The sequence below is a fragment of the Haliaeetus albicilla genome, chromosome 26, assembly GCF_947461875.1.
Source record: "Haliaeetus albicilla chromosome 26, bHalAlb1.1, whole genome shotgun sequence".
Lineage (NCBI taxonomy): Eukaryota > Metazoa > Chordata > Aves > Accipitriformes > Accipitridae > Haliaeetus > Haliaeetus albicilla.
Genome location: NC_091508.1, coordinates 20,333,388 through 20,353,337, shown reverse-complemented (window position 1 = coordinate 20,353,337; position 19,950 = coordinate 20,333,388). Strand labels below are relative to the sequence as shown.

The 19,950-nt window shown below is 48.7% G+C and overlaps 1 protein-coding gene across 5 annotated transcripts in view; it reads left to right on the top strand.

Moving 5' to 3' along the window:
• KCNT1 (potassium sodium-activated channel subfamily T member 1) overlaps positions 1–19,950 on the top strand; it is a 91,632-nt gene that overhangs the window by 14,018 nt on the left and 57,664 nt on the right. For all 5 annotated transcript variants that reach the window (XM_069771162.1, XM_069771163.1, XM_069771161.1 and 2 more), the window contains exon 2: positions 2,353–2,532. In XM_069771162.1, coding sequence (XP_069627263.1) covers positions 2,353–2,532 — 180 coding nt within the window. The remainder of the gene's footprint in view (positions 1–2,352; positions 2,533–19,950) is intronic.

Genomic DNA, 19,950 nt, shown 5'->3' with positions numbered 1-19,950 from the left:
CCTTTCCTCCGGGAAAGAAAACAACGTGCTCCTTTAAACAGGCACTTAATAATCAATGGAGATTACTGTGTGTGGTGGTCTCCTTCAAATGCAATTATAATCACCCACATTTGGAGTCAGGCACCTGGGTCCCCACTTTAAAGTATGCATTATAATAAGATAGTGGGTGATTTTTAAAATTTCTTTTTTCTCTCCCTAAAAGTCCAGTTTTAGGATGCTGTCCTGGCCTCACAGCAATAAGAAATCTCAACTGGGCTAGAATTTTGCTGGAGGTGGCCTGGAGAAAGTATGCTTTTGGCATAATTTATCATAACTAAGCTCTAAGAGGAAAGACTTAATTGTGGCTTTTTTGTAATTAGATTAATGTTAGATCCTCCTTTGCAGTGTGAGCTAGAGATGGTCAGCTAGCTTCTGTGCTTATATCAGTCAATCCAGAGGGAGTCCTTGAGTTGACAGGAGTTTGGCTTGATTTCTTTTAAAGACCAAGTTTTTGATCAATGTATGTCATGGAGTAACTTCCCTGATGCCCAAGGCCCTGCACAGATGCGTTACTCGGCACAGAGCCTCGGCTGTGGTGTGAAAATGGCAGCTAAAACGAATTGAAAAGCTCTGGAGGTATATAATTAAGTGGCAGATAACATCAGTGAAAATCATCCCAAGCAGTGAGAGTGAGCTGTGTTGTCTTCTGGGGCTGTGTTCAGCAGAAATTTCACATGCTGGTTGCTCTTCCAGAAACTTGGGAACAACAGCTGATCAAGACTTTGGAACCTGGTCAGCTGGGAATTATTTACAGGGGTTTGAGTTGTTAAAGGTAGAAGATGGTCTGAGGAGCCTCAGATCCCATCTCTGCAGCCAGCAGCAAAACCCCTAGATGTCTGCTTATTGCCAATTTAGTATTCAGCTGTTTGAAGCTCTTTTGCCCTTATGTAGCTTAGGCAGTATGTACTGGAGGCAAAGTTGTGGGAAGGTGGTAGGAGTGGGTTGGAGAGGCTTTGGGTGAGACCCTTGGAAGTACATCTGGCAGGAGTTGGAGCCTTTCAGCTATTTGCCTGCCTCACTGTCCAAAGTTACATGTGAGGGACAAAGAATCAGCTCACTGCAGAGGCACCACGTCCTCACTTCCAAGCTCTCCCTGTCATTCCCACATTCCACAAAGGATCTATGAAATGGGAGTTCCTGTCATGGCATGGATAAATGTCACTGGTGAAGCCAGAACCCAAAGGATCAAGACCTGTGATCTTGCCTTGTGTGTCTGTATACTGGCTTTACAGCACTGGATGGCTTTGTTGCCTTGTGAAGGGAAGTTTCAGCTTAACTGTGATCTGCTATAATTAGTAGCTCTAGCTGACATGGGGAGCAGTATCATACCCATGTTCTGGTTGGTAAATGTGGTTTGAAAAAGGAGACTAAAGGCAAGCTCTTAACCCTCTGAAATGATAGTTTGAGAGCTGGTTGAGTTTCATCTCTTTTCTTTGTGGCAGGGCGGACTGCATGTAGCTGGCCATACACAGCTGTCTTTGTCTGAGCAATCACCTTGGGTCTCTCCCAGGCACTGTGATGCCCCCATCCCTTGATCAGAGGCATCGGCACACCAAGGGATGGGTGATATATCCTCCTGGCCACGACACTTGGCAGCTGGACAGACGACTGACTCATCAGTGTTCGTGGTTTCTCATTTAATACTGGGGCTGTTCAGATGATTTAAGTGCCGGCAGTCCAGAGAGGAGGTTGTGCTTCTGTTTCCAGCACGGTTGTGAAGCCATTGCTTTACCTGCCTCCCATCCATACTTTTCTTTGTGGGGGGAGGCTGGGGGTGGATCTGGGTTTGGTTGTCAGCTGTAGATCTATCTTGCGAGCGGTTTTATTTCCTCCTGGCGACTGGGCTTTTCCATTGGCTCCTTTTGCTCTCTGGGTTGTGGTTTTTTTTTTTTTTTTTTTTTTTTTTTTGCCTGCTGAGGAGCAAATGTCCTGTGCACCCCGCCGCCCTGCACAGCGGGCTGCGGGACGCTCCGGGGGACCCTGCCCACCCCGCCGGCCCCTCGCCTGAGGCCGGCCGAGCCCCTCGCCACCCATGCCCCCGGGGGGAGCGCTCTGCAGGGGGGGCACCGCCGCCTGCCCCGCAATGTAATTGCAGCCGGTGGGCTGCCAGCCTCTCCCGGCGCGGGGGTGGGGGGGGTCCGCGGTTCGGGGCAGCGCCGGGCTGTGCGTGTCGGGGTGCGGGTTGCGCGGAGCCGGCCCCGGAGGAGGTGCCGGGGCGGGGGCGGGCGGCGGGGGCGGGCAGGGCAAGGCAGGGTGGGTCTCCCCCCACCCCCCCACCCCCCCCCATTGCCGCTGCCCCCTTCTCTCCCGCAGGCTCTCGTCGCCCGGCGGCTGCGGCGGCGGGGACGGCGGCGGGAGCCGCAAGAGCGGGGTCATTCTGGACATCGCCGCCTTGAAGATGACGGAGCTGGAGACCGAGGTGCTGCCCCTGCCGCCCCGGTACCGCTTCCGCGATCTGCTGCTGGGGGACCAGTCCTTCCAAAGCGACGACAGGTTCGGGGCGCACCGCGGGGGGAGACGGCGGGGTTGGGGAGGGGGGAGAAGCGGGGGGCACGGGGACACGCACACACCGGGAGGGGGGTGGGGAGGGAGACGCGTACCTGGGGACGCGCACTCGCCGGGAATGGGGACACATACCTGGGGCTGGGGACACCTACCTGGGAGACAGGCGGACCCCCCACCCCGCTCCGGGTGGGACCCCCACGCCCCGAGGGTGGGTGGGGGGACGCGGAGCTCTCCGTGGTGCTGAAGCCCGCCCGGCGCGGAGCTCTCCGCGGTGCTGATCCCGGCGGGGCGCGGAAGCTCTCCGCGGTGCTGACGGCCGGTTCCCGTCGCGGCGGCCTCGGCGGGCAGGCAGGGGCTGGAGGGCGTTGGGATGCGGGAGTATTGGGAGTCCGCGGGCAATGGGATGTGGTCGCAGGAACCAGTGGGCGTGCCCGGGCGAGGGGCCACTGGGGTGTGTGTGGGGATGTTGGGGATGGAGGCCACGGGGGTGTGTGCAGGTATGGCTCGGACAGTAGGCACGGGGAACGTGTGGGTGTTCCAGGGCTGGTGGACGTGCCGGAGCTGCTGGGCGTTGGGAGTTGTTAGATATACTGGGCCAGCAGATACTGAGATGTGTGGGTATGCTGAGTGGCTTGCTGTGTCTGGGAGTCCCATCGGGCGTTGGCAAGGAGGAAAAGGGACCGCTGTCTGGGAGATGTATGGGATACACCTGGTGAGGTGAGGGACTGGTGAAACTCCCTGTTAAGCCATATGCAGAGTTTGGGCTGGGCGCATACATTTATTTAAGAGGTAAGACTCATCCAGCCTGTTCTCAGAGGCTGTCTTTGCAGCCGGGGATGCTGATGGGAGCAGAGTGACTCTAAAGACCTGCTGTGGATGTGGCACAACTCTCCCTTTCTTGAGCTGCCTAGAGAAATGGCCTTTATGGGTTGAGCGCCAAGCCTGCTATTCCTGTCTGGCTGGCAGGGATTTATTACTGGGTTGAGGGAGCTAAAGCAAAAGGAGGAACGCCATGAGTGGCAAGTGAATTCCATGAGCAGAGCAGTTAGATGAAGAGGAACTAGAACAACTGTCCCTTCAACTCTGTTCATATCATAAAAATCAGGGAGCTACAGTGCTAATGGGGATTCAATAAGATTGTCATTTTTTCCCACCAATTAATTGCCTGATGTAAACAGAGAGAGCTGTAACTCTTGTTGAAAAAACCCCTTCAGTTGCTGGTGAATTAGCCTTTGCGTAGCTACTGTGTATCTGGTACCCCCGCATCGAGGCTTTTGTGCATCTGTGTTAAAAGGTAGTTACATTTTTTTTATGTATACCAGTGTCATACAAAAAAAAAAAAAGTGAATTTCAGTTTGAGAATGTGGGATTTACAAATGTTCTAAATAAGCGTTCCTAACTTTTATAGCTGCATAAGAATTGATCTTTCTCAAAAACAAGTCTGTGATCCTCAAGATTTTAAAGCCCAGATTTCCATAACAGGCACTTAAATATTAATATAGTTTTGTGGCATCAAGTGAGAAGCTGATTGGAAATTCCAATGCAGAAAATGTCTGGATTTCAGAATGGTTATGATATGGCTCATTTGGATAAGTTTAGAGTTTTAATAGTTTTCATGTTTAGGTATTTGAATGGATCTGAAATATGGAAGATGACAATTGCAAATTGTGTGGGTGTTCTGCATCTCACTGGTATACCCCTTAATCTTCATTTTCATCTAGATATGAATGTTTCTGATTCAGAATCTCTCTTTAATTTTAGTATGGAGATACTCAGTTATTTTGGTAAATTCATTAGCCTTATTTCTCAAGTTATCTTTGTTTCACTGGCTTTATGTGCTGCTGTCTTTAGTTGTTTGACTTTCCCCTTCACCTAGAAAATATTGAAAACTTCACAGTGTGTTTGGGAATGCAAATCTATGAGTGCACATTTGCTATTCACATGTAGTCCTCTTGGCTTCCCTGGGAGTTGAGGTGGGCCACTGCCGTAGGCTTTCGGAAATGTTGCTGTTAGGCCTCAGTTTCAGTTCAAGTCATTAATGATACTGGGACCTTATAGATGAAGCAAGGTCACTGGAGTAATTATGACTACAGATTAGTCTGTTCCAAACCAACAGAATAAGGAGCTGATTTAGGTTAGCAGAAGAAAAGCAGAAAGCCTTTTTGGCTTTGCTGTGCTTATAAATACTAAGCAGCTCAAAGATGTGCTTTGAAGTGCTTTGTTACAGCACTGACAGGACTGTGCTGAGGAAAATTCCCCTACATAAACAGTATGGGGAACTGTGAATGGTAAAATAGAGCTCATTGGACTTATATCTGTAACACTGAAAAAACCCACCCATAGCACTAAATACCTCATTTATTTATAAAAGCAATGCTAAAAACATTAGCATCTCAAATATGTGCTTTTGAAAAACTCCCATAGAATGATAGTGTGCTGATGAAAGTGAGGAGGTTTCTGAGGTTAGTGGAAGGCTGAAAGGATGGCAGGCTGTAGGGGAATCCAGGTTTTGCTGCTTCTGGGGAATTAGAACCGCTTCTGTTAGAGATGTATTAATCCATCCTCGTCACAGAGGATGCTGAGGAGACACCAACACTGGACTGAAGTAAGAGAATGAGGTAATGCTGGAGCTTGAGGAGACGAGAGCTTTCTGGAACAAGTAGATAATTAGAGAGCTGTGGTATGGCAGGAGGAGAGAGTGTGTCCAGATAACCCACAGAACTGAAAGAACTAATCAGTGAATATGAGGTGGAATAGGTAAAATATGCTGCTCCTATTTTACTTTTCTTTTTAAAATGGAAAGGTGAAGACAGTCAGTCTAACTAAGTAAGGCTTACTCTTTGGCAGGTAGACTGATTGACATGAGAATTAAAATAATACTTTGAATGTTGTGTGGAGGATGGTAATAAATTAGCTAGGAAGCAAATAGGAAAAGACTGGCTGGAAGAGAAATGGGGGAGGTAAATAGATTTGTGCAACAGAGAGAGAAAAGCCTAATGACAAGCAAATCTAGAGTTGTCAAATGGAAGTGCTCCTTCCAACATCTTCTTATTCATCTTTGGAACTCACTACCAGGAGGCATCTGGAAGACTTTGGGCTTAGCTGTATTTGAATGGAGTGCAACTGTATTTAAATACCATGCTTGACATTTTTGCAAGGCAGGTCTTTAGGTTATAGAAACAGGATTAACAGTCATTCAGCTCTGAATTTCCAGAGGATACAAACTGCAGTCTCGAGGCATAAATCTGACTAATGGGGATGGGGAGGTAATTTCTCCGTTGGGAGGTTCTTTTTGGGAATGTTGAAGTTGCCTCAGTTGTCTGACATAAATCCTGTCTGGTTTAGAAGTTTCTTTCCCTCTTTTTGGAAGGTTCTGTCAATGTCAATACTGGGAGAAAAAGAGATCTGTACTGCTCTCTTATGGCAGTATTGCATTTCTTATCTCACTGATGTTTTGTTGTCATGAAAGTATTCAGAAGCACTGGAATATAACAGTAAAGGCAGAGTTTAAGATGTTGAGCCTGCAACAAAAAGAAGGTGAAGAACTGGGGGCACAAGTACTCCTTGTGCCTGGCTGTCCTTTCATGTACTTGGCACACGACTCTTCCGGTCATGGGAATCCTCTGTGCAATGGTACCTGTGGGTGTCAGAGCAAGGCCAAGGGGTGCTGCTGGAAGGGAGAAGGAGCTGAATGCAGCATCCCATCAGTGCTGCAAGTTTGGGCTCTGTAAGGAAGGCTTCTGTTCTAAAGTGATACTGGTATTTGCTGATTAAAGGCAGCTGAGAAAGCACATCTGCTGAATTGATAAATATTGTTTTATACCACAAGCTGTGGCATCCCTTTGATCTTTGGTGTCCTGACTACGGCAGTTTTTGATCTCCTGCATTCTCTTTTCTTGGACAGTGCTGACAACTGAGTTGGGGCACGTATAAAAAAAGCCCATAAATAAAATTAAACTGTATCTCGGAGAAGTGCCATTAGGAGCTTATTTGTTGCCTAATTTAAATAGTCTGAACACTTTCCAGAAAATCGTTATCAGAAGCCACAATCCTATTTACAGTAGCAAGAAGTAATGGATGTCACTTTGATTAAGTGCATTTTTCTGAGGCTAATTATCAGCAAAGAATCATTTTGATGGATGAGGTTGTTTGGAGAAGCTGCCTGTGCAGAAGAATTCAGCAACATCTTTATAAAAATTTTATTATCACCTGTTTAAAATCAAAGATTTTTCGGATGTTGCATAACCAAGAAGAGAGAGGCTTGTAACAACTGGGGCAAATCCTTTCAAGTTTCTACTTCCAGGTTAGATAGATTTTGAAAACTTCTTTGGCTGTTAACTGACATCTGGTCCTTGTTGCCTGAATTTGTCACTGACTGGTGGCTCTAAATCATAGGTTGCATTATACTTGGCACAAGCAAACTGGAGTGCTGAAATATCAGGCTTGTAGGATCTTATCCTTGCAGTTTTCATGCTAACATGCCCTAAGTGACTTCCTCATCAAATGCATTATTACATTAATGGATCTGAGCAGTTTTGTGTCCCTGTGTCAGGATCCTTGAATATGTCTGCAGCTGAATCCCCACTTCATTGCTCTTTGATTTAATGGGCAATTTTCCTCATTTTATATGGAAGATGCAGATGCTAATTGGAAAATTCCACTTTGTATCCAGAAGTTAGAGACAGTTATTTCTGTGAGGGTGAGGTAATTGCCAACATTATAGGTTCTGGACTGCAGTGTCTGTTCAGGCTGTACTGTGTGCGCTTGTGAAGGTTTGTAACCAGATTTAGGAGATCCAGCTCTGACGCCTGTGTGCCACAAAACTCCTCTAGCAAAGGCTCATCTCCTAGCAGTTTGATCCCTTGCTTGTGAAAGTGGGATGAAGGTATTTATTGTCTAATACCCCTTCTCTCAATAAGTGTGTTAAGACCCCATCTCCCACCAGCCCTTTGTGCAGAATCTCACAAGGGGTGACTCAGTCTCAGTTGCGATACCTGAGCCCAGCTCCAGACCAAGTAATAAATAACACTGGTGAAGGAGGTGGGATCTGAAACAGAAACTGAGGAGTTCCAGCATGACCACTTGAATTGAATTGATTCTCCTCTGCTTTTGCCACCTGGCAAAGCAAAATCAAAACACTTATTAATTGGATTAGGCTGTTTTCCTGAGTCAACACTTTGTCAGAAAGTTTCTGTCTGACAGTACACAAACAAGTGTGTACTCCTGAAAGCTCAGCCAGCCTGCGGCAGTAAGCCCGCTCCCAGTTGGAGCGACTGCTGCTCTGTGTGGGCTCCTGCCCCTGAGCCAGGCAGCAAGGCAAGTCAGGCAGGTGACAGATACTGGTGTAGCTCTTTCCAAAGTAGATGCCTACAGCTCTGCTGTGCCAGCCAAGGCTGGGGACAAGATCGAATTCAGTCCTCAGGTACCATCTAAGTTGTCGGAGAAGCTGCTGGCCAGGAGCCTCAGAGCTTATGGGGGGCAAACTGGACACAGGGTGCTCCTCTGATGGGGCTTCTGCCTGCTCTCTGAATGAGTGGGCAGGGGCATCCCAGGGACCAGGCATCTGGCATGGCTCTTCTGAAGCACGGTGCCTTAGGTCTAGACTAGCAGAGTTTATAGCAGCGTAGGGAAAAAGCACCTGGGGCAGGGTGTTGGCATAGTTAAATCTGCTGCCAGTCCCATTTGCCACCTTACATGGAAGAGTAACCACGAAGCCTGCGCTCCACAGTCCTGGGTGGCCGGGTCCTCTCCAGTGAGGGTGGCTGCAGCAGGTCCTCTCCCTTAGAGGCAAACCCAACATATATTGCCACTGGATTCCTCAGCCTGGCTCCAGATGGGATATACTGGGGTGAAGAGTGTGTTGGAAGCCTGGGGCAGCTTCATATAAAGCATTTGGGTTTTCTTGTATTTGTAGATTTTTTCTTTTAATGATAGATATTTTTCTTAATTGCGGTTTGCTTTTTCAGTTGTTCTGAAAGGCTGCAGTGATGAGTACTAACGCAGAGACTTAATTGAAGTGCTGTTTGGAGTTTTTTTAAATTGATATTTCCTTGTAGCTGTTGGTGTGCCTTTGCATATTCATCTTAAAGCAGGAATGCCTGGACATCAGCAGAAATATTAGGGAGGTTATGGAAGTAATAGAGTAAAGAGAAGAAATGCACTTCTCTTATATCTGTTATTTTATTTAAAAAAAAAGTCATTACTCTTTTCAGGGATATTGCTTTTACTGTCAGTAATGGACCTTGCTAGTAACAAAAATAAGTGCACACAGCGGTCTGGTGGAATGAGTGGAGGTGTCCCTGGGGTGCTGCAGTACGTACAGCTGTGCCCTGATGAAAAGGAAGAACAACACTGATTTTCAGTTATTTAGCACAATTTAACACTACGGGCTCAAATTTCCATCCCTCCCTGGTGTATTTTCTCAGTTTATTTACATTCACTTTGGTTTCTATTCAATTTATTGGGGGGATGGGCTTGAAAGGGAAAACGTAGTGTTTCAAGTTACCTGAGAGTACCTGTCCAAGTAAAGGGCAAAGCATGAGCAAGGGTGGCAGAGCACCACGTCCCTGCTGAGAGCGGTGGGTGTAGTCCCAGCAGAGACTTACACCACTTGAGGATCTGGTTTTTTAGCTTACATTGTGTGCAAGAGCAAAGGGGAAGGGCAAGGCCATGGGGAGGAGTGACAGCCCTCGCAACCCAGCAGTGAGCGCTCGCTCTCCACCTAAGTGGCTGACATTGGCCTTATTGAAGGAAAATTAAGCACATTGGCAAAATGAATATTTTTACTCCCCATGACCAGTTGTACAGGACACGCAGAAAGTCCTAACTGAAAGGTTTCCCACAGTGAAACTGAAGAAACGGAGTGCAGAGTGGCATGAAAAATGTTGGAGTCTTGCATCCTACCATGGTTAACTAGGGCAAATCTCCTTGCACATGTTCTTGGCGTGAGACTGATGCCCGGTGGGGACATCACTGGTTGGTCCAGCTGCTCATGGGCCTGGTGCACCTTTCTGCCTGGGGCTTCTTGGAGCTCCTGTGCTCAGATGGATGGCTGCTTAAACTTGCCAGTAAAGAGCAGAGAACAGAAATCACATGTGAGCCAGTGTAAGAAGCCTGGTCACATGCAAGGTCTAGGCAGAGATCTAGAAGGGACGTGGGTCCCTTTTGCACCAGGGAAGTGTCATGAATGTGAGTCTGTGTCCACAGATCTGGTGAAGAAACGGTGATATTTGTCATCGCAGCAAAACCCTGCATCTGCAGAAATCAATGGGAGTGTTGCTGTTGGCTTGGGTGAGGGTGGAAGGTCAGGCTGAGACCGAAGCTATTACGACTGCTGTAGTGACAGTATGAGAAACAACTTGGCAGCTGTAGCTGTAATTGCAGAGAATGCATTAAATTTTTCTGCTATGTTTTCCCACCGCTTTGTCTCGTCACAGTTGCATCTTTGTTCCCAAGGGAAATAATTTATTGCCATTCTGAAGGTGGTGCTCGTTCCTTTTCCTCTGCACAACCTGTTCGGTGACTGATGGCATGTAGGGAGCATCGGAGCTCAGGCTTCCCCCGCTCGCAGCCTTGGGGGAGATGGGGACTCAACTCCTGCCGCCAGCCCTGTCCTAATGCCGGCTCTACTTGGGCGTGAGCTGCTCTCGCACAGACCCCTGTGTGGTCGTGGTTAAAGAGGTCACAGGCAGAGCCTAAATAAATTGGTTCGTAAATCCCCCCCCCCCCCATTTTCCTGTAAGGCGTAGCATCTCAGAGACTTCATTTTGTGGTAGACAATGCAGCAGAGGGGTTTAGAGAGGAACAAAAGGCCTGAAATTTGGATCAAAACATCTCTGTTTCTGAGAAGTTCCACCAACAGAGAGGATTAATTCTTTGTCTACTATTTTCAGCTCTGCTTATCAAGAGAGATGTGAACACATTTGCTTGCTGAAGCCCTGCAGCTAGTGCAGATTTCCTTGCCATGCTGCATTTGCCTCTGCTCCACTGCCACTTGCTTGGATCCATAGTAAAGATGTAGATATTAATTTGCAAAGAAAATACCTCATATTCCTCCTGACTGACAGTTCAGTGAGTGGGTCATATGGGCACTGTACAAATATCTTGCCAGCTACCCACAGAACCGGGCTGGCCGCAGTTTGCCTGCGAAGGGTTGGCAGGGCAGGCTGCTGGGCAGTGCAAGGCTGAGCAGCACCAGCCTCCAAGTCCCTGAATCTGGAGATTTCTGCTAGTATCAGTCTATTAATTTGTTGCACTGCTGCACTAAAAATAATTTTATCTTCCATTCTTTCTTATCTTTCAGAGAGTTCAGAGTTTAGATTACATTGCTATATGACACTTGGTATAAAATGCTACTGCTGAACTTTATCTGCCGTCATGACCTCATTTCCTTCCTTTGTAGAGCATTTAGTTGCCATTTTAGCAAATTCACGGCTGGCTGTTTTACTGCAGGGAGATGATCGAAGTCCAACCTGCTGGAGAGCGCAGGTCCCTGGGGATGAGGGTCTGTGAGGAACAGCAGTCTCTGCTCTCCTGTCCTGTCCCAAAAACCTTATTGCAGGTGTCTTAAAATCTCCCCTGCATAACCAGAGGGCTGGGAGGAGGTTTCCAGGGTTGTGGGTTCCCTGGATAGGCTTCAGCATTGCCCCTTCAATTTTTCTAGACAGTAAATAATTGATAATGAAGAAGTTTGTGGTGATAGACTTGAAATCCAGGGCTGAAGTCATGGTGGGACAGATAGGTTGTGGATGTTAGCACATTACTAGCAGATCAAAGTAAAAAAAAAAGGCATGTTTTCCAAATCTCTCAAACTCAGAAAACTTGTTCCTTCAAGCAGGAAGCCTGTAGTAGTGGGTGAAGCAATGCTTTGCAACAGTTATGTAACTTGCAAGCATTTTAAAGAGTTATTTTCTCTTCTAAAATTCCATCAGATATTTGTTGCAGGGGGCAGGTGTGCCTCTGCAAGGGCCATTCACAGCTTTCTGGAAGAACTCCAGGAGCTTCGAGTGGGCTTTGCCTCTTCAGACTTGCACCGGGGCCACAATTGCATGGTCTTGCTTATGTCTTCTTCCTAAAGACAGACCACCTGGTTCTCTTCTGATCGTCCTTCTTCAAGAGATGGTCTGGGGCTGTGCTGTTTGCTGACAGTCAAGCAGGACATCGAAGCAGTGTTTTGTGAGTGGAAGCTGCAAAATGAAGTCTGCAGGCAGGCGAAACACGTTGGGATCATGACATCTCCAAAGCAATGGCTTTGTGGTCAGTTCCAACATGCTGGGTGCAAGCCCTCTATTTTGGGAACGAAAGTTTCTGCAGTCAGACGGTATTTGCTGCGTGTGAGGGTACCTGTACACAGGCGTGTTTTCCCCTGTGTTTTTCTAAGATATTTTCCTCATTCACTAGGATTTCTCTTGCAATGGAGAGGGTACAGCTTGCTCACGCTCTCTCCAATCCAATGCAATCATTGTTTTTCCCTGCCTGCTTTTTTGCAGCAGTTGTGTGGGTGTGCATATATGCATAGCACAATGTACAAGTAGCCACGGCCACAGCCTTTGAGAGTTCAGAGCCGGGCCAGGACGTGGGCGCAGCCGGAGGGAAGGAAGGAAGGAAGGAGGAATCGTGCTGAAGGCTGAGGCTCACAGCATACGCTGAGCGAGCCCATTAGCCGGGGGTGGGGAGCTCGTGGGGTCAGCTGGGTAGCGTAAAGAGTGAAACGGCGATGAATTAAATGGGTGAGATCACTGGTTTGCTTCAAGGGCAAAAGACTGAAATGTGGCGAGAGGGGGGCCATATGCAGCAAGGTGTCGCCTCGCTGAAGCCAAGAGGTTCATTCACCCCTTCCCTTTGTAGGGTTACTGTTTCAATGTATTAAGGTCTTGCCTGATGTAAGCTAAAAAGCAGAGCGAGGGTTGGTCTTGTACCTGAATGTGTTGGTTCAGAAACAACCCGCTTTTGCTCAGTGCAACCGCTGCTTGCAAAGTTGGGCACTAGCGAGGTGCCAGCTGTCTTGCGGCGGCGTGCCGCTGTGCCGCTCTGTGCCTCGGCACGCTCCGGCAGGCTGGAACCGGAGCTCCCCCGGCTCCCTGACATTGGAGCTGCTCCCAGCTGCGGTGTGAGGAGCAGAGCTGAGCCCTCACCTCTTCCCTCGGGGAGCGGAGCAGCGGAGCAGCCTTCCACTGCCTGGGGGGGGTTATGTCCCCGGAGGGGTTGTTGGGTGTTGGAGGAACCGATGGAGAAGAGTGCAGGTCTTCGCTGTGGCCAGTGCAAACCTCATTCTGTTGCTTGGGGGTGTCCATCTTGGACATGAGCTCTTTTCTCACCCGTGTGGCATCGCTCCCCTGACCCGCGTGGGGCTGCCCAGAGTCTGATCCTCCCTCTGTGCCTCGCCGCAGTCGGTTTACTGAGCTGGATTTCATGTCTACTGTTGTCACCAGTTTCTTTGTCACAGATGATTTTTCCTGCTGCTCTTTCATAATACTGTGGTAGAGCCCTCTTGAGGACAACACAAACATGACTCCTATCCAACAAAATTCCCCAAAGCCAGGGCAAAATTGTAATTTTCTTATTCTCTCCAGGACTCTGCTGTCACATCTCTTCTAGCTTTCAGCTGTAGCTTTGCATAAAGCTGACTGATGTGCTGCGTTTGCATGTGAGTTGCTGGATATGCTGTCCGGGGGGTACAGGGGGGTGTGGAGGGGGTATGTCCATGTCTCCTGTCCAGGCAGCAGTCCTTGTGCTCCCCCTGCAACAGGAGCTTAGCCAAGGCTGGAGGCTGAGATCCTCCACCCAGCCGGATCCTGCCTGGAGATGTGCGAGGGTCCTGAGGAAGGTGCTGTCATCCTCTTGTCTTCAGGTCCTGAAACTCTTGGAGTTAAACGTGGATCTGCAGATTGTCTCCCACCCTTCTTTGTGTGCTGCTTTTCTTCTCACGCTGGCTATTCCCTGGTCCTGGTTTGCAGAGGGCTGTGACGAGTTCCTTGCTCTGGGCTGGGGCTTGTTGGTCTCCTGCAACACTGGGAACAGCCACGGATACTGTGTGTTTGCCAGCCTCCGCTATCTGGTACAACAGCATGATTTTCTAAAAAAGCTTCATTTTAAGGTCAGGCAAAACCCACCACATCTTCTGCGATCGATCTGTCATTGAGATCTGCTGGATTTTCCTAAGTTTGGGTGGCGATTCCTGCTGCCTGGCAAACACCCATGTGCTCTCCGCTTTGCAGGCTGCGGCTCCCACGGGGCCTGTCGCAGCTTCTCTGGGCTTTGTGCCGCTCAGACCGGGTCTCCAGCCGACGGGTTCACGTAGCCGCCGTCTGCAAGCGCCGCAGATCGGCACGGTGGCGGGTCTGCGGCGTCTTCGGGAAGGAACCGTGGGGGAGTGCGGCGGGGAGGCTGCGGAGCGAGTGCCGGTACTACAGCGGCTGTGTTTGGATTAGTGACTCTGCTGCGCTTCCTGCAGCCCACGCAGGCTCCTGCAGGAGCGGGAGCGTTGCTCTGCAAATTTAGCAGCTACCTTTAGGCAGGGAGCAATTACTTTTTGGGCTGTGGGTAGAGTCATTGAGCCTTTCTGCATGTCTCGTATCCGTGCCGGCGGTGACTGTTAGCAAAGCCGTTGCTTTGGTTGAGCTTTGCTGCAATCGGTTTCTGACTTCAGATCAATACAAGCAGATTTATTTGGGAATTGGACGTTCTAAGTGCTGTGCTGCTGCTTTAGCCTGGCCAGCCCTCTGTGAGCCTTGGCCGTGGGTGGGTGGCCCAGTGAATGCAGCCCCCGTTGCTGGGGTGCCAAGCAGTAGAGCACGACGCACAAACACTGTGGTTCAGTGGCAGAGTACGTGCTAGCTCCCCGATGGCAGGAGCTGTCAAGAAAAGCGTTTCCTCTGTCTAGGAGAGAGGAACGTTTCTGGGGAGCAGGTGCTGAAGATGTTTAGCAAATGTCAGCTTGAGACCTTGCCATCCTGTGGGCAGAAGTGACATCGCTGAGAAATGTGTTATCCTGTCAGAAAGCAGTAAAAAATCCACCAGCTAAATGTTTACGAGCAAGGCAGGCCTTTGCCAAAAGCGGGTGTTTTTCCACCCCTGAGACTCATGGAGCGAGAGCTCCTTGGAGTAGCGGGAATCCTGCACCCGCACGTGCGGAGGCTGAAGGCAAAAGCCATTGGCACTGGCCGGGCAGGGCATCGCCATCCCTCCTGGGCAAAGGCTGCCAGCCTCTGCTGACCTCCTGCCTTCTCTTCTGGCTGTTTTTTTTTCTCTCCCTTGGCTTCTCTCTGGATTTTAGCAAGAAGCAGCCTGTGAGCTTCTCCCTGCCTCTGCTCTGGAGCCTGGAGCCTCGGTCTGCAGGGGTGGGGGGAGGATCTCGCCTCCTTCCCCTTCTGCGCTGAGCAGGGACCAGGCAGGGGCGACGCCAGACGAGCAGCTCTGGCGAGATGCAGATGCCTCTGTCTGATGAGCGCGGCTTGGCCTCGCGACTCGTGTAACTTGGGTTTTGACAGAGCTTGGGTAGCTGGGGCTCAGCCAGCGCTGCTGTTTATTGCTGATCCTGATCTGTTATCTCTATTTTTACTGGTGAGATTAGGCAGGTTGTGCCCCGCTGCAGGCAGAGAGGAACCAAACGCTTTCGGTTTAGAGTTTGTCTCAAGTCTTCTGCTAGTTCAGCTGAGTTGGTCTCATAACTATTACCGTTAGGACATAAGCATCTGGCCAAGCCACACTGCATTATTTCTGAATGCCTTAATCAATCCCCTAGAGCTATTTAATTCGACAGTGGCCTTCTTATTGCATGCAGTGTGCTATTTTGTATGCGAGCAAAAAAGCTTAAACAGAAAGGTTTCCTGCAGATGGGTAGTAAATACAGTTTTTCAAAGCTAAAACACTGTCTAAAACTTTTCTTTTCAGACCAGCTATGGATGTGGTTGGATGACTGGGAGTGGGGAGAGCTGCAGAGACTGAAAGAAACTCATTTGCCCGGTGTCCACATGTCGATGTGGGAAGCATATAATTACATCCAGGCTAATAGGTCCATATGGGAGTATTGTTTGAAAAATTTCTAATTTAATAAAATGGGTGGTAATTGGTTATTAGAAGAGAGTTTAATTGAAATAATTGGCATGGACACTAGTGTGCTAATTTAGTTTGGTATTTATAATGCACAGTCACATTGTTTGTTCAAGGGCAGAGAAATGGGTATTAGGTGGTGCCTGTATTTCTCAGCAAGAAGTTACAGATAGTCTCTGGAAAGACATTTATTCAAGGAAGCTGTTTAGTCGCTGTTCTTGAGCTTGGATTGGGAAGATGGATTTGCTTCATTACAGTTTGATGCAGTTACACCCACACTGCTGAGAGTGAAGGCCTTCTCTGACACTTCAGTTCCCACTTTGGATGACTTGAGATTGGTCTTTCTAGTCATCCGGAGCAGCTCCACCTCTCTGGCACAGGGACATACCCTTCCTGAGGCGCTCACACACACATACATGCATGAGTGTGCTCGCCCACGTGCCGGCATGCAAGCAAGAAAGGGGACGTTCGTCTTCTCTCTACACCCCTTCCTCCCCGTTTGTCTGAAGTTCCTCAAGACTTGTACCCATGGCATCAGTTCCACCTCGGTAAATCAGCACCACGAGGTTTTCCCATGTGGAGAGAGACTTTATAGTCCCATTCCTGAGTGGAGGTCTCTCATGTTGCCATCTCAGAGCTGTTGTACAGCGATTGCCATGAGGTGGAAGGCTCTGCTGCAGGAGTTAGTAATCTGTTGGGGTACTGAAAATGTTATGTAGTGAAAAGATGGTGACGCGAAGAGCCATTACATCTCATCAACCTCTTCCAGAGCTGACATTCAGCAATTGTTCCTTTTCGTCTTTCTCCAAAATGCTTTTAAAGCTCAGTATTGTCACATTGTTTGGATTCTTCCCACACTGTATCTGCACTTAGAACTGCCCAGTGCTGATGGAGAGGTTTATTGCCAGCAGCTATTTGCTAAAATTGAGAGGAAAAACAATTTCTAGTCAGCTCTTGTTATGGCCTCTAATGGGAGATATTTCTTTCTTGCTAGGAACTTGTAAATGTGTTTTAATGCTGGAAGCAGTGCTCTGTGGCTAAGAAATGTTCAGCTTCCAGGGTTCAGCAATACAAAAATTTCTGCTTACAGACACGTGCAAAACACGTTGCACATGTACGAACGATGGATGCCTTCCCAATGGTGAGAGTTAAAATAAAACCCCCAACAACAATGAAAAAGAGCAAAGCCCAGCCATCAACCCCCCAAGCTTGCTCTCCAACACCCAGGGACATGCCTTGTACAGCTTTGTGAAGGAGTCCCGGCTGGCAGAGCTGTGCAGCAGGTTCAGGTTAAGCCCCAAAGGTTAATTAAGTAAATCCAAAGCCATCATTTGCATAGCAAGGTTATGCTGCTGAAGGAAGCCCTGTGCTGGTATGCAGAGGAGGCAGAGTGTCTTCTGCTCCGCCTGTGACGTGCAGGTTTTTCCAAGAGAAGCTGCTGATGCGCTTTGCCGCAGGAAGGCATCCAGCTTTGGAGGTGAGGGGCAAAGTTTGTTCATCACGTAAGCGTGCTGAAGCAGATGGCACTATGCCAGGCATGGCTTTCCCCTGCTGAATGAAGTTGGCGTTCGCACCCCCAGGGATTGCTTTGCCGTCGTCCCGTGTGTTATCGAGCTCCCGAGGGACTGCACCGCTTCAGAGGGAGCAAGTTAGGGGAACGTGGACTGGGCTTTCAGCCGGAGGGAGAAGGCAAAGGAGGGACGGTCAGCTCTGTGGCAGGGAATTATGAAAGACTGAGATGAAATGCATGTCTGAATGAGTCCTGTGCCCTTTTCCAGAATTTCAGGTGCTTTTTCATGCCAGTGTGATCCCCCATGCCCTTTTGGAGGAGAATGACTCGAGAGGCGCAGCAGGTGCTGCTGATCAGGCACATATTGGCGCAGGAGAGTGCGGAGATCTGCTTTGGGGCCTGATGGCTGCTTTTCTTGAGCAACTTTTGAGAGTTGGAACAATTATCAAACCTTTAAAGGCCTTTTTCCCTCTGAGCTGCCCTGTTTCCCACTACCAGATCTTAGGGAGAGAAGGCAGTATGGCTGGACCTGCTGGTGCAGATATTAACACAATCATGATATAATTTAATCTTGATCCCATTAAACATCCTTAATGATCAGAGAGTTTCTCACTTTGTTTAATGGACTCTGTTCCAGATGATGAGGCTGCAAGATCAGACACTTGTTACAAATGTCTGTTTATTAAACAATCTTTCTTCCTAAAAGCTTCTGCCTGGCCAGAAGGAATATAAATTGAGAGGATGGTGTTTGCAGTTGAGTCTTTAAGGAGACACTGTGTAAAAAATTGGAGCCTATCCCTTTTTATTTTTGCGTGTCTTTATGTGAGAGATGAGAACAGGCCAAGAATTTTTTTTTTGAAGTGTGCTTTTTACTGTAAATGTATGAGGCAGTCGAGACCTGGCATCCATGAAATAGCATCTGCTGTCAGACCGACTCCTGGAGCGGATATTCCCTTCCCAACAGATGATTTGGTCATGGGAGTTGAACCAGAAGCTGATGAGCAGATAAGACCAACAGTGTATAATAACCTGACTTAAGATCCTTTTCCACGGCTTTAGTTCACCTTTTGCTCTTGACCGGGCATGCTCAGCAGAAGGCAGCACAGCTCTTGTATGTGTATGGCAGCGTTTGTCTCCTCTGGGGAGAAGTTTAGGGTTTTTTTTGCAGAAGAGGCCCCTGGGGCCTCTTACATCAGAGAAAAGGTGTTTAATGCAGTCATCTGCCCACCATACTCATTTAGTTCAGAGTACACAAAGTGGGTGGATACCTGACACTGTAAAAGACCTTTGCCATTGCTTAACTGCCGTGTTTAGGACTTTTAGGAATGCGCTGCCTGTTCGTGGTGGTGGTTCAGATGGCCCAAATATTACACAAGAAACCTTTTTTTCCTTTTAATGTCTTGGTTCTGAGCCCTGCTTTTGGCTGAATGTGTAAACAGAGAGACCCTGTTTGGCAGATCCCCGACGGCATCTGGGCGCAGCATGAGCTTTGACTTGGGCATTGCACATCACCTGGCTGGCAGGGACTCCGATCTCATGGCAGAACTTTCAGCTACAGCACGCTATTGATTGGTAAGCAAATTTTTCTCCTTGAAGTTAAAATAAGAAACGTACTTGAAGATCAATGGTCTGGTACAACCCCTTGTTCTAGTCCTTCCCACACACCATGATGAGGCTGTCACAGACTCCATGGAGTTCATGCTTCATTTCTGCAGCACATTGTGAATTTCTCTTTATACGGACTTGCCATTTTCTCTGTCTTATATAATGTATTATGAAATGAATGGTGACAGAAACGGGAAATGCCTGGCAAATGGCACCTAGCACGATCTAGCGACCCTGGGGAGGGAAGAAGATTTTATTACCATGAGGCACAGTTGGCAGAGCTGATGGAGAGCACCAAAGCCTAAGTTTCTCCTTTGAAGATTCATCTTTTTAAAAAAAAAGAAAAAAAGTTTTAAGAAGGTTTTTAGATGCTAAAATTCTCCGTGTTTTAGGCAGAAACTCTTAGAGCCATTTAATAAGTAAACACTGCTTTGCAGTTTAACAGATCGTTTCATTAGAATTTTAATACTTTAGTAACAAAGTCGCTGCAAAAATGTCACGCAGAAAAGGCTCCGAGTCCTTTAAAACTGCAAAATAGGAATCACTTTGGCATTTTGAAAGTCACTCTGAAATTGCTTCCTGGCGAGCTCTGCCGGGGAGCTCAGAGAGGAGTTTTGCAGCAGCGAGCGAGCGAGCCGCCTGTGCTGCCGGCTCATTAAACGCCGTAGTGTGTCTCCATCCAGAGCGTCGCTGGCTCCCGAAGGCACTTTGCTGCTGGGCTGCAAATACTGAGCGCTCGAAGAGCTCGCGAGAGGCTGCGTGGGGAGGCAGAAGGAGCCTTTTCAGCTCGTGCTGCCTGTCGCATCCCCTGGGAAAAGCTGGAGCGCATCCCTGGGGAGCAGGGTATTCCCCGGAGCGGAGCGTTGTTGGATAGCGTGCCACAGGAGCTGGGGGGTGAGCGCGCTGCTGTTGTCCATCCTGCCCTTAGCCACTGGCCGAGGATGCTCAGAGCATCCCTATCCTTTCTCCAGGTCTTGGCTCAGCTACCTGCAGAAGGAGAACAGGAAGGGGAAAGTCCCGGCCTCGGAGGGGAGCCCTGGGGCTCAGGCCCTCAGAAAGGCTGGAGGGAAGTTAGAGAATTTCCACGGTAATTACACCACGCGACATGAGTTTATTGCCTCCTCCTGACCGACATCTTGGGCACGGGGACCTCTCTGTTCCTGCTCCTCCTGTGGGTATCATGAGCGGTGCCCAGGGGTGTTTACAAGGTGTTGCCAGATTCACGGGGGAAAAGTACTGCA